The sequence below is a fragment of the Podarcis erhardii genome, assembly GCF_964252035.2.
Source record: "Podarcis erhardii genome assembly, chromosome: 14".
NCBI lineage: Eukaryota > Metazoa > Chordata > Lepidosauria > Squamata > Lacertidae > Podarcis > Podarcis erhardii.
Genome location: NC_138503.1, coordinates 12,146,249 through 12,159,358, shown reverse-complemented (window position 1 = coordinate 12,159,358; position 13,110 = coordinate 12,146,249). Strand labels below are relative to the sequence as shown.

General features: G+C 47.4%; 1 protein-coding gene and 1 long non-coding RNA gene across 3 annotated transcripts in view; both read right to left on the bottom strand.

Moving 5' to 3' along the window:
* Positions 1 to 5,515, bottom strand: part of GLDN (gliomedin) — a 41,522-nt gene extending 36,007 nt beyond the window's left edge. Inside the window, exon 1 of the mRNA XM_081839011.1 lies at positions 5,157 to 5,515. Coding sequence (XP_081695137.1) covers positions 5,157 to 5,504 — 348 coding nt within the window. The 5' untranslated portion in view covers positions 5,505 to 5,515. The remainder of the gene's footprint in view (positions 1 to 5,156) is intronic.
* Positions 1 to 13,110, bottom strand: part of LOC309328947 — a 340,017-nt gene that overhangs the window by 150,472 nt on the left and 176,435 nt on the right. The gene's annotated exons all lie outside the window — the stretch shown is intronic.

Sequence of the window (13,110 nt, the reverse complement as noted above, 5' to 3'; positions counted from 1 at the left end):
CTTCTGTTTGTTTCCCCCAATCCTTTCCATTTCTTACCTTTTGCAAGAACATCTGCAGAACAGATGATGTTAGCTTTGCAATTTTGAGAGCTTGATCTGTTCTCTCTCTCTTAGGAAAGGAAGATGAAGCAAAAGCAGCGAAACACTGGCTCGTCTGACAGCCTTCACAAGTGACCCAAGAAATGGGCATCAGGAAACTGCCTTACTAGATCATTGTTGTCTGTACTGACAGCGGCTCTCCAGGCTGTCTTCCAGACGCCAGCAATAGAACCTAGGACTTTCTGCAAGCAAAGGAGATGCTCTAACCACTGAGCTGCAGCCCTTTAAAATGCAAATGATAGTCCCTAGCTTTCTGGCTATGTAATAGGAATGATCTAATGAAAGGGTCTGAACAGGTGAGATCTTATGGAGCCACACAGCCGTGGGAAATTGATGCAGGCTCTTCTGGCTTCTCTGGCACTCACAGGGTAAGGAGGCAAGAGAAAGCACAAGCATGGAAAGTAAGCTTGCCTTGTAGAGGTTGGAGGGATGGAGGAACAAAAAATAATTCAAAATACATATTGTGCGAAGAACACATAATACAAGCACCTGGCTCAATGGTACTTTCTTACTTGAGTCTGGACAGAAGCTCCACCAAGCAAGACATGTGCAATAGAAGTTCTTCCACCCTATTTATACCCATCTTTAAAATTAAAGTAATGAATGGATAAAATTGCCTCTCAATTGTATTTCCACCCCCCTCCTTTCCGTTCTTGCATTTTTTAAGATCTGCTGGTACAGATGTCATTCTTCACTGCCAGTTTTGTTCTGGGTTCAGATTTCATTTTGCATTTCACTTTAAACCACCCTGAAAACTTTTTTCATCAAATATTGGCAATTAAATACAGAGTTGCCAGCTTTACACCCAGATCTGGCTCCTGCATCTTTAACAATCACTTAGGTAAAGGTAAAGGGACCCCTGACCATTAGGTCCAGTCGTGGCCGACTCTGGTGTTGCGGCACTCATCTCGCTTTATTGGCCGAGGGAGCCGGTGTATAGCTTCCGGGTCATGTGGCCAGCATGACTAAGCCGCATCTGGCAAACCAGAGCAGCGCACAGAAATGCTGTTTACCTTCCCACCAGAGCAGTACCTATTTATCTACTTGCACTTTGGCGTGCTTTCGAACTGCTAGGTTGGTAGGGGCTGGGACCGAGCAATGGGAGCTCCCCCCGTTGCAGGGATTTGAACCACCGACTTTCTGATCGGCAAGCCCTAGGCTCTGTGGTTTAACCCACAGCCCCACCTGCGTCCCCTAAATATTACATTAGTCTACAGCAATTGGAATGAGATGATGCTCCTTGGACATTGGCAAGACTATCAATGGCCACTAGCTCTGATGGCTGTTTTCTACCTCCATAGTCAGAGACATTATGCCTCTGAATACTAGATGCTGGAAATTATGATTGAAAGAGTGCTGTTCTGCTTGGGTCTCGCTTGCAAGCTTCCCACAGTCATCTGGTTGGCCACTGTGAAAGCAGAATGCTGGACTAGATGGGGCTTTAACCTGATTCTACAGTCAAGCTCCTCCGATTATTATTATTTTATTATTTATTGGATTTATACACTGCCCTATACCAGGACGGTTCACAGAAAAGATCACAATATATAAAATCAAAATAAACACAATACAGTGGTACCTTGGGTTAAGAACTTAATTCGTTCTGGAGGTCCGTTCTGAATCTGAAACTGTTCTTAACCTGAAGACCACTTTAGCTAATGGGGCCTCCCGCCACTGCTGCACAATTTCTGTTCTCATCCTGAAGCAAAGTTCTTAACCTGAGGTACTATTTCTGGGTTAGCAGAGTCTGTAACCTGAAGTGTCTGTAAACCAAGGTACCACTGTAACCCAATAACACCCCCCACACCCCCCAAAAGAGCCACATTTTAAAAGGGCATAGGATGTCAGTCAAAGCAACCAAAGGCCTGGTTAAAAAGGTGTATAATGAAGGCGCCAGGTGAACTTCCCTGGGGAGAGCATTCCACAGATGGGGAGCCACTGCAGAGAAGGCCCCGTTCTCGTGTTGCCACCCTCCCGACATCTCGTGGAGGAGGCACACGAAGGAGGGCTTCAGAAGATGATCTCAGGGTCTGTGTAGGTTCATATGGAAAGAGGCGGTCCTTGAGGTATTGCGGTCCTGAGCCATTTAAGGCTTTATAGGTCAAAACCAGCACTTTGAATTGGGACTGGAAACTAATTGGTAGTCAGTGCAGTTGGACCAGGATCGGTGTAATATGCTCAAACCGTCTTGCTCCGGTGAGCAGCCTGGCCGCTGAATTCTGAACCAGCTGAAGTTTCCAAACTGTCTTCCTATGTTCTTATGGCAAGCTTCCAAGTGTTGCAAATCATTAAAGGCACAGAAGCCTGGGCGAGTTGACAACTCTCTAAACTGAGTGTCAGCTGTAGACACGTTATAACTATATAATCGCTCAGACAACTGTTGTATATCCTGGAAGAAAGAAAGTTCTGTTTTTTGTTTTTACTGCAATGCAGTTTAGGATTAGATAGCATTTGCATACCTTGTGGTTCTGTCTTAGGATACAAAATATCACACAGCTACAGATAAAGTATTTTATGGGGGAAACATCGAATGGATCATAAATTCTATCACTGTCAAGCCATCTCCCTGAGTGTGCACACAAGTTATCACAGAATCACAAAACTTTTCCAACCCCCTGCAATACAAAAGGGGCTTTTCTCGTGGTTATGCAGCTGTGCCTCATGAAAATCCTATCTAACCCACCGAATCAAAGCTTTGTAAAGCAAAAATCTCTGGATTTTCTGTGCAACTGATAAGATCAAATTCAGCAGATAAGATTGGAGCTTTGCAAGACACAGCTGCAGAACAACCAGAAAAGTTCTTGGACCCAGTGGAATCAATCGGTACACACAAAAAATCAAAATAAAGGTCAAACGGAAGTATGGGTGAGAGTGCGTATAAAGGCAGAGTGTGGGTTTTCGGATAGTTTGCTAAGGCTCTTGATTCCTCCAACAAATCAGAGGGTTTGGAGGTGCTTAAAGCTATGGGGCTATAAAGAAAAATCAAGAGGTGTTGCCGTTTTAAGTAAAAAGGTAAACATTAAGGACCCCAGAATGGTTAAGTCCAGTCAAAGCCGACTATGGGGTTGTGGTGCTCATCTTGCTTTCAGGCTGAGGGACCAGGCGTTTGTTCACAGACAGCTTTCTGGGTCATGTGGCCAGCAGGACTAAACCGCTTCTGGCGCAACGGAACACCATGACGGAAATCAAAGCGCCCGGAAACGCTGTTTACCTTCCCGCCGCAGTGGTACCTATTAATCTACTTCCACTGGTGTGCTTTCGAACTGCTAGGTTGGCAGGAGCTAGGACAGAGCAACGAGAGCTCACTCCATCACGGGGATTCAAACCGCCGACCTTCTGATTGGCAAGCACAAGAGACTCAGTGGTTCAGAAATTAAGAGGCATTGCTGCTTCAAGTACTGCTGTTCAGCTGATGTTTTGGCTCACCTTGGCAGTGCAGAACAAGCTGTCTAAAATACCACCAAGATCACACAACCTGGAGATTGACTCTACCCATTTAAACCTAGGGAGAGGGATTTGAAGCATCTGCAAACTGCCCCCTTCCGTAGCCCTCTCCTCCAGCCCCTGCTGCGCAGCACACTTGGAGGTCTTGCACAGCACAACCAAAAGAGGAACGTGGAAAGTTGCATTGTACTGAATCAGACCATTTAGCTTGTGTCTACACTGACTGGCAGCGACTGTTTGCGGTTTCAGAATAGAAGTCTTTCTCCGTCCTGCATTGCAGGGCTTGGGCTAGATGACCTTTGGGTACCTTCCAACTCAACAAGAGTACATTATCCTACCTGGAGATGCCAGGGACTGAACCTGGGAATTTCTGGCTATTTAAATCAAGAGGGGTTTTGTTTTTTGAAAAAATGATACCCTGCTTATGGCGGCATACAATTCAACAGTTATTATTAAGGCACTTAAATATACACACTTTGGCTGGTATCCTGCACATACCCAGGTTGCTTAGATCCAACCTGAGCACAGGCATGTGAATGGAAGAAATCCTCTAACAGGCTTCAGATCGCAAAATTCATCAGGTGGTGCCTTTCTGAAGCGCCGCCATGCAGAGACAGAGAAAGCTGTAGCTGTCAAGCACACAGGAGCCTTTGACACTGGGGTGATGCTATCGCTGGACATTTCAGGCCCCCCACCTCCACCAAATATCGGGGCCTTCATTCGCCCTTGCCATCTTTATCTGCTGGCCTCGCTCCTGTGCCGCGAAGAACGGCTGAAATCCAACGGGGGGCACTTTCTTTCTTCTTCTTTTATGCGTTTTCTGTTTTACAGTTTAAAATATGCATTTTAACTCCTTCAGATATCAGTGACTTGCCTTGTTCTCTTTCCATGGTTCATTTTACATATCGTAAATCCCTGCATATTTTACAAAAACTATACCATTCAGTATTCCATTATTGCACCCTCAAAACTTGGTTTACACTGTTGAATTTATCTTAATGCTGCCAGCGTTTTCAGCTCTACACAATTATTTTCTCTTATTCTATATGTTAAGTGTGTGAGTTGTGCATATTCTGTCAACTTAAGTTTCCATTCTTCTTTAGTTGGGACCTTGCTTGTTTTCCATTTTTGGGCTAGCAAAACCATAGCTGTCAACTTTTCCCTTTTCTTGTGAGGAATCCTATTCAAAATAAGGGAATTTCACTTTAAAAGGGGGAAACGTTGACCGCTATGAACAAAACACGGGCCGCAATAGCAGCATACATAAATTAGCTTTTTTGACACCTGGGAATTTCAGTCTGAATTATCCCCAACAGAAAGGACTCTGGGTTTTTCCAGTTCATTGTGGATCATTTCCCAATACTCTTTTACCCTAAAAGGGTACAACGGGTGAGGGACCTTTCTGCCCCTTTCCATAGCACGAGCTGCACCTGTTGGATTTCCGCTGGCAGCAACACAGGAGCTCTGCCAGTGGGGAGTGGTGGGTAGCAAGCCTGATCTTGGGGGCAGGTAACTGGCGCTTTCCAAGTGCATATTTCTCCCTGGATCTTTGGGAGGAACCCAGTCTCGACCCCGACCCCTCCTCCCCCTCGACAGGCCAGAGCGCCCCCTACCGGCACCATGGAGTAGGTCATCATCATGAGCATGTCCTCGTCCTCGGCGCGGATGTGGCTCTTGGCGAGGGCGCGCCTCCGCTGGCTCCTCTTGTCGCGGCCGCCCGGCGCTTGGGCGAGGCCGCCGTCCGACGGGGCGCCGCTGTCGCGGAGGTGCCGCAGCGCGCTCGGCGGAACCTGGGGCTGCCGCAGCTGCGCCACCTCGTCCTGGGTCGCCTGCAGCGCGGCGCTCAGCTCCCGCCACTGGCCCAGCAAGAAGACGGTGCCGGCGGCGCTGAGCGCCGACAGCAACCCGACGGCAGCCAGCGCGCAGCACAGCGCCCGGCTGCCCGCTGCCTGGCCCTGCATCGCGACGCCCGACGGACCAGGCGCTCCTCGCTGGGACAACTCGGCCGGGGGTGGCAGGGGGCTCGGCCACGACGGGGAGGCGCTTATGCCCCGTGGGCGGCTGGCTCGCACCGTCGGGGGCGGAAGGGCTTCCGAGTGGCGGGCGCCCCGGCGCTGGGAGGGACGGAGAGAGGCTGGCCGGGACACGGGCCAACCCAGCAGGCGAGCGCAGGGCGAGCCCGCGAGGGCGAAGGCTCCGCGCAAAACACGTGTCCTGCGGGCAGATGGATCGAGCCCTGACTGCTCCAGACAGGGCTCTTTAAACCCTATAGAGTTTGGAAGGGACCCCGAGGGTCGTCTAGTCCAAACCCCTGCAATGCAAGAACTTCAACTCGATGACAGATAGCCATCCAAGCTCTGCTTACAAACCTCCAGAGAAGAAGAGTCCACTAACTCCCAAGGAAGTATAGCTGAAGGAGCGTCTCCACCCCCATCGTTCAGCCCGGGCACTGAGGTCCAGCGTTGAGGGCTTTCTGGCAGTTCCCTCCCTGCGAGAAGTGAGGTTACAGGGAACCAGGCAGAGGGCCTTCTTTGTAGTGGTGCCCGCTCTGTGGAACGCCCTCACTTCAGATGTGAAGGAAATAAGCAGTTATCCTATTTTTAAAAGACATCCCAGTTTCCCCAGCCACTCTGGGCGTTTCCCAATCAAGTGTTAGAAACAATACAGAATTAAATATTAAAACTTCCCTAAACAGGGCTGCCTTCGGATGTCTTTTAAAAATAGGATAGCTGCTTATTTCCTTCACATCTGAAGTGAGGGCGTTCCACAGAGTGGGAACCACTACCAAGAAGGCCCTCTGCCTGGTTCCCTGTAACCTCACTCCTCGCAGGGAGGGAACCGCCAGAGGGCCCACGGTGCTGGATCTCAGTGTCCAGGCTGAACACTGAACACTGAACACCCCAGGGGGTGGAGACGCTCCTTCAGGTATACTGGGCCAAGCCGTTTAGGGCTTTAAAGGTCAGCACCAACACTTTGAATTGTGCTCAGAAACGTACTGGAAGCCAATGTAGGTCTTTCAGGACCCGTGTTATATGGTCTTGGTGGCCACTCCCAGTCACCAGTCTAGCTGCCACATTCTGGATTAGTTGTAGTTTCTGGGTCACCTTCAAAGGTGACACATAGAGTGCATGGCATTAGTCCAAGCGGGAGATAACCAGAGTATGCACCATTCTGGTGAGACAGTCTGCGGGAAGGTAGGGTCTCAGTCTGCATACCAGATGAAGCTGGTAGACAGCTGCCCTGGACACAGAATTGACCTGCACCTCCATGGACAGCTATAAGTCCAAAATGACTCCCAGGCTGCACACCTAGTCCTTCAGGGGCACAGTTACCCCATTCAGGACCAGGGAGTCCTCCACACCAGCCTGCCCCCTGTCCCCCAAAACAGTACTTCTGTCTTGTCAGGATTCAACCTCAATCTGTTAGCCGGTATCCATCCTTCAACCACTTCCAGACACTCACACAGGACCTTCACCACCTTCACTAGTTCCGATTTAAAAGAAGGGTAGAGCTGGGTATCATCCACATACTGATGAACACTCAGCCCCAAACCCCTGATAATCTCTCCCAGCGGCTTCATATAGATGTTAAAAAACATGGGGGAGAGGACAGAACCCTGAGGCACCCCACAAGTGAGAGCCCAGGGCTCCGAATACTCATCCCCCACCACCACTTTCTGGACACGGCCCAGGAGGAAGGAGCGGAACCACTGTATAACAGTGCCCCCAGCCCCTCTAGATGGTCCAGAAGGATGTCATGGTTGATGGTATCAAAGGCTGCCGAGAGATCCAGCAGAACTAGGAAACAGCTTATGTTTAGTGCGGTTATGACCTTCATCTATACATGAATTTTGGGGGAATTATGGCAGGATCGGATAGAATGTATCTAGTTTGTACAACAGATCACCCCTTGATTTGAAAATGTCACCCTGAGCCCTACTTACGGTCATAACCTTGCAAAACAAACAAACAAGACCCCCAAAGAATGCGTAAGACAGTTTACTAAACTAATACACACATATACATAGAAGAGAGAACATAGCTATGATAAAAACAATAAATACACATAGAGGCCAACTAAGATCACAACAGTTCATGAGTGAGTCTTAAATAGAGTTATGCATTTGAATCAAAAAAGTGTGGTTGATCATTATCCTCACCCCCACCCCGTCTTTTATTATCCATTGCAAAACAAATTGATAGATTAAAGGAATCATCATCACTCTGAACCACCATTTGGAGCATAGCAGGGGGGGAATATTAGCGCTCAGTTCCCCATCTGTGCAACCTTGTGGGAGATCTGGGCTTCTCTCAGATGTGTTGTTCTTGTTTCATTATTTACTAGAAGTATAATAATATTGGAGTATTGCTATAGAACCCTTTATGCACAGACGTTCTAAGACACTAGCCATAGTTTTATATACAGTGGTACCTTGAGTTAAGTACTTAATTCGTTCCGGAGGTCTGTTCTTAACCTGAAACTGTTCTTTTTTTAAAAAAAAAATAATTTTTATTAATTTTCATAAACAAAAAACACACAAGTAAAAACATTCACAAACAACACATGACTTCCCCATACCTCCCCTTCACTGCACCCTTGTTTCCAATTTTTTAGCAATCCTTCATTCCATTTCTATATTTAACTTCCCTCAGGTTCTCTTAACTTAAACATTTACAGCTATAATTCTCTGTTTCTTACCCCTTGACATTTTATCAGTCTGAAATTTTACAGCAGTTCTTAAGATATATTTTAAATTTTTTCCAGTCCTCTTCCACTGTCTCTCTCCTCTGATCACGGATTCTGCCGGTCATCTCTGCCAGTCCCATAAATTCAGTCACCTTCGTCTGCCATTCTTCCAGAGTAGGTAGTTCTTGCGTCTTCCAATACTTTGCCAAGAGAATTCTTGCTGCTGTAGTTGCATACATGAAAAAAGTCCTATCTTTCTTTGGTACCAATTGGCCGACCATACCCAAGAGAAAAGCCTCCGGTTTCTTTGCAAATGTCCACTTAAGGATTTTCTTAATTTCATTATAGATCATTTCCCAGTAGGCCTTAACCTTTGGGCAGGTCCACCAAAGGTGGTAGAAAGTTCCTTCACATTCGTTACATTTCCAGCATTTGTTATTAGGCAAATGATATATCTTTGCAAGCTTGACTGGGGTCATGTACCACCTATAGATCATTTTCATTATGTTTTCTTTCAAGGCAACCTGAAACTGTTCTTAACCTGAAGCACCACTTTAGCTAATGGGGCCTGCTGCTGCTGCGCCAACGCCACATGGTTTCTGTTCTCATCCTGAAGCAAAGTTCTTTATCTGAAGCACTATTTCTGGGTTAGCTGAGTCTGTAACCTGAAGCGTATGTAACCTGAGGTACCACTGTAACTTTGCTTTTCTTCAAGATGCTTTCTCCATCCATTTCCAGAGTCTGGCATTCAGGGGTGGCCATGGCTTGACCTGTTCTTGCTCCATTATCTTCAAACTGTTGTTGTTGTTTAGTCATTTAGTTGTGTCTGACTCTTCATGACCCCATGGACCAGAGCACACCAGGCACTCCTGTCTTCCACTGCCTCCCGCAGCTTGGTCAAATTCATGTTGGTCGCTTCGAGAACACTGTCCAGCCATCTCGTCCTCTGTCATTCCCTTCTCCTTGTGCCCTCCATCTTTCCTAACATCTGGGTCTTTTCCAGGGAGTCTTCTCTTCTCATGAGGTGGCCAAACTATGTTTTGTTAAAACTGGTGGTGAACCTCAGGCTCAGGGGCCAAATATGTTCCTCCAGACCTCCTTGTCTGGCCCTCGGGACACTCCCAGGGCCTTTCCCACTCCCCAAACTGTGCCCCTCTGTGGCCCTGCTCCACGCCCTCCTTGAGCACATTTGCTTGCCTGGAAGGTGTCCCTCAACTGTGGCCATTCCTCTTGCTGGCCAAGATGAAGGTGGGGTTGTGTATACAGAACTCTCTTGTTTTTGCAAGGCTGGGATATAGCCTACTGTGCATTGGACTCGATGGCCCTTGTGGTCTCTTCCAACTCTATGATTCTATGATCATTGGCACACAGCCCCCAGAAGTTCCAGACAAGGGAATGAACTAAAACCACTCCCCCCAACCCATGAGTGCTGGACACCGCAAAAGCACTTTATTTCTTATTTATTGAAATAACGTTGCTTTCACAAGGCAGGAAGGAAGCAGGTTCTGGCTCTGTATCTCCTGGCACTTTGAGAACAGCATCAGCAGGCATCAAGACATACCCTGGTGTTTCCTCTAAGCCAGTGATGGCCAAACTTGGCACTCCAGCTGTTTGGGGACTACAACTCCCATCATCCCTAGCTAACACGACCAGTGGTCAGGGATGATGGGAATTGTAGCCCCAAAACAGCTGGAGGGCCAAGTTTGGCCATCACTGCTCAAAGCCATAGGAGCCAACTCCAGGGGGGCACAATCCCTTTGCCCCACCAATAAAATATTTGAGGGGGCTGGGCCACTCCAAAGTTGATGGGCATTGCTATTCAAATGGAATTGTGTGTGGCACGTCTTGTGATTGATTATGCAGGGTGGGGATTATCTGTTCCCTCCATATTTTATTTAGGTTGGCACCCCTGCTCTAAGCCAGTAGTGGGGAACCTCTAACAGGCAGGGCTAATGAGGCCCAGGATGCCATTTCCCTGAAGCCATGCCCACCAGCCCAACATCAGATGCCATATGAGTTGTTGAGTGAGGGGTAGGTAAAACCTTTGCTGGTCCCTAGTGAGAACAATGAAGCTGCTCTCACAGCTGATGGGTGCTGAGACCGAGCGCCTTTGAAGTCAGCACCTGATATCATGATGACACCAGGTGATTGACAGGTGGGTGCTCCCCACCCACCAGTCAAAGCTGGCTTGTAGGGAGCCTTCCAGCCAGATCCAGTTCCACACCCCTGCTCTAAGCTCTCTTAAGCTCCTTTTCTTCTGTTTGGTCCAACTGTTTCTATTGCTAAGTATCAGGTTATGCAAGTATTCATTTGTGTATCATGCATTTCGCGTATCATATCTCCAGATACCCTTGTTAAAATCGTAGCAGTGCTTTAAAAATACTTTGTTTCTTGAGACTCCCAAGTCGTATGTCAAAGGCTGGGACAATCCCTGGGACCCACAGAAAACAGGAGCACCTAATGGGTAGTTCCCACACAACCTGATAAACACAAACACAAACAGCTTGTGGTTTGCTTAAGCGTTGAGATCTGAGGACTTATCTCAGCCTGGCGCCCTTCTGGCCAGGGCTGATGGGAGTTGTGACCCAAACCATCTGGTTGGCAAAGGCTGACATCTATAGGGATCAACTGCAACTAGGCCCATCTAGTTCAGCGTCATTTTTCCTGCAGTGGCCAGCCGAATGCCTTTGTGAAGTCTGAAAGCAGGACCATAAAGAAACAACTTTTTTTTCTTTTCTTTTTTAAAAAAATAATTTTTATTAAATTTTCTGTTTTGCAATTTAGAATACCGGTATTCATTTATACAACCTTGAAATATCAATGACTTCCCTTCTCTTTCCATGGTTCATTTTACATAGCATGAAGGTAAAGGTAAAGGGACCCCTGATCATTAGGTCCAGTCGTGGCCGACTCTCGGTTTGCGGTGCTCATCTCGCTTTATTGGCCGAGGGAGCCGGCATACAGCTTCCGGGTCATGTGTCCAGCATGGCTAAGCTGCTTCTGGTGAACCAGAGCAGCGCATGGAAACGCCGTTTACCTTCCCGCCAGAGTGGTACCTATTTATCTACTTGCACTTTGACGTGCTTTCTTTTTTTAAAAAAAAATAATTATTAACAGCGGTACCTATTTATCTACTTGCACTTTGATGTGTTTTCGAAATGCTAGGTGGGCAGGAGCTGGGACCAAGCAACGGGAGCTCACCCCTTTGCGGGAATTCGAACCGCCAACCTTCTGATCGGCAAGTCCTAGGCTCTGTGGTTTAGACCACAGCGCCACCCGCGTCCCCTTTTACATAGCATATTTTATATAAACTGCATATTTTATATAAACTAAACCATTCAGTATTCCATTATTACTTTCATCAAAACTTATTTACACTGTTGAATTTATCTTAATGCTGTCAACGTTTTCAAGTGTACACAATTTTCCCCCATATATTCAATAAACATTTCCCAATCTTCTTTAAACAAATGTTCTTCTTGTTCTCTTATTCTATTCATTAGACCCACAGCCTGCACATACTCCATCAGTTTAAGTTGCCACTCTTCTTTACTTGGGACCTCACTTGTTTTCCATTTTTGGGCTAACAAAACACAGGCCGCCGTAGTGGCATACATAAATAACCTTTTTTGACACCTGGGAATTTCCATCAGAATTATCTCCAACAAAAAAGGACTCCAAGTATTTTGGTGGGAAAGGTGCATTTAAACATTTTTTCCAATTCATTATAAATTTTTTCCCAACAACTTTCTGCTGGTGGTGCTTCTCAGCATCTGGTATCCAAAGGCACCAGGATTTATAAGCTGGAGGTTTTATTTAGTTAAGGCTAAATAGCTACTATTTAGTCTTACTATTTAGCTACTATTTAAATAGCTACTACTATCGCCGAAGAATTGATGCTTTTGAATTATGGTGCTGGAGGAGGCTCTTGAGAGTCCCATGGACTGCAAGAAGATCAAACCTATCCATTCTGAAGGAAATCAGCCCTGAGTGCTCACTGGAAGGACAGATCCTAAAGCTGAGGCTCCAATATTTTGGCCACCTCATGAGAAGAGAAGACTCCCTGGAAAAGACCCTGATGTTGGGAAAGATGGAGGGCACAAGGAGAAGGAGACGACAGAGGATGAGATGGTTGGATACTGTTCTCGAAGCTACCAGCATGAGTTTGACCAAACTGTGGGAGGCAGTGGAAGACAGGAGTGCCTGGCATGCTCTGGTCCACAAAGAGTTGGACATGACTAAACAACTAAACAACAACAAAAATAGCTACTACCAGGGCCAGCCCAAGGGATTTGCTGCCCCTGTGGATTCTGCCACCTGAAGCAGTCACTTCACCTTGCCTCGTGGATGGGCCGGCCCTGGCTGCTGCTCCATCAAGAGAAGCACTAAATAAAATGGCAAGGGCCACTTGTATAGGCAGGCTAGCAGCACAATCCAAACCCAAGAGCCTGACTTTGGAGTAGGCGGATCTCAGGCTAAGCCTGGGCCCAGCCAAGGCCGCACCGGCTGAAGTCTCCCATCCCAGCTCAGTAGGAGATACGCCAGGGTAAATGAAGTTACAGGGAACCGGGCAGAGGGCCTTGTCAGCAGTGGTGTCCATCCTGTGGAATGCCCTCCTGCCAGCTGTCAAGGAGATAAATAACTCTACAACTTTTAGAAGACATCTGAAGGCAGCCCTGTATCAGGAAGTTTTTAATGTTTCCATTCGTTTCCATAGGAACCTACCTGGACCCTGAGATCATCTTCTGAGGACCTCCTTTGTGTGCCCCCTCCTCGAGAGGTCCAGAGGGTGGCAACACGAGAACGGGGCCTTCTCTGCAGTGGCTCCCCATCTGTGGAATGTTCTCCCCAAGGAAGTTCGCCTGGAGCCTGCATTATACA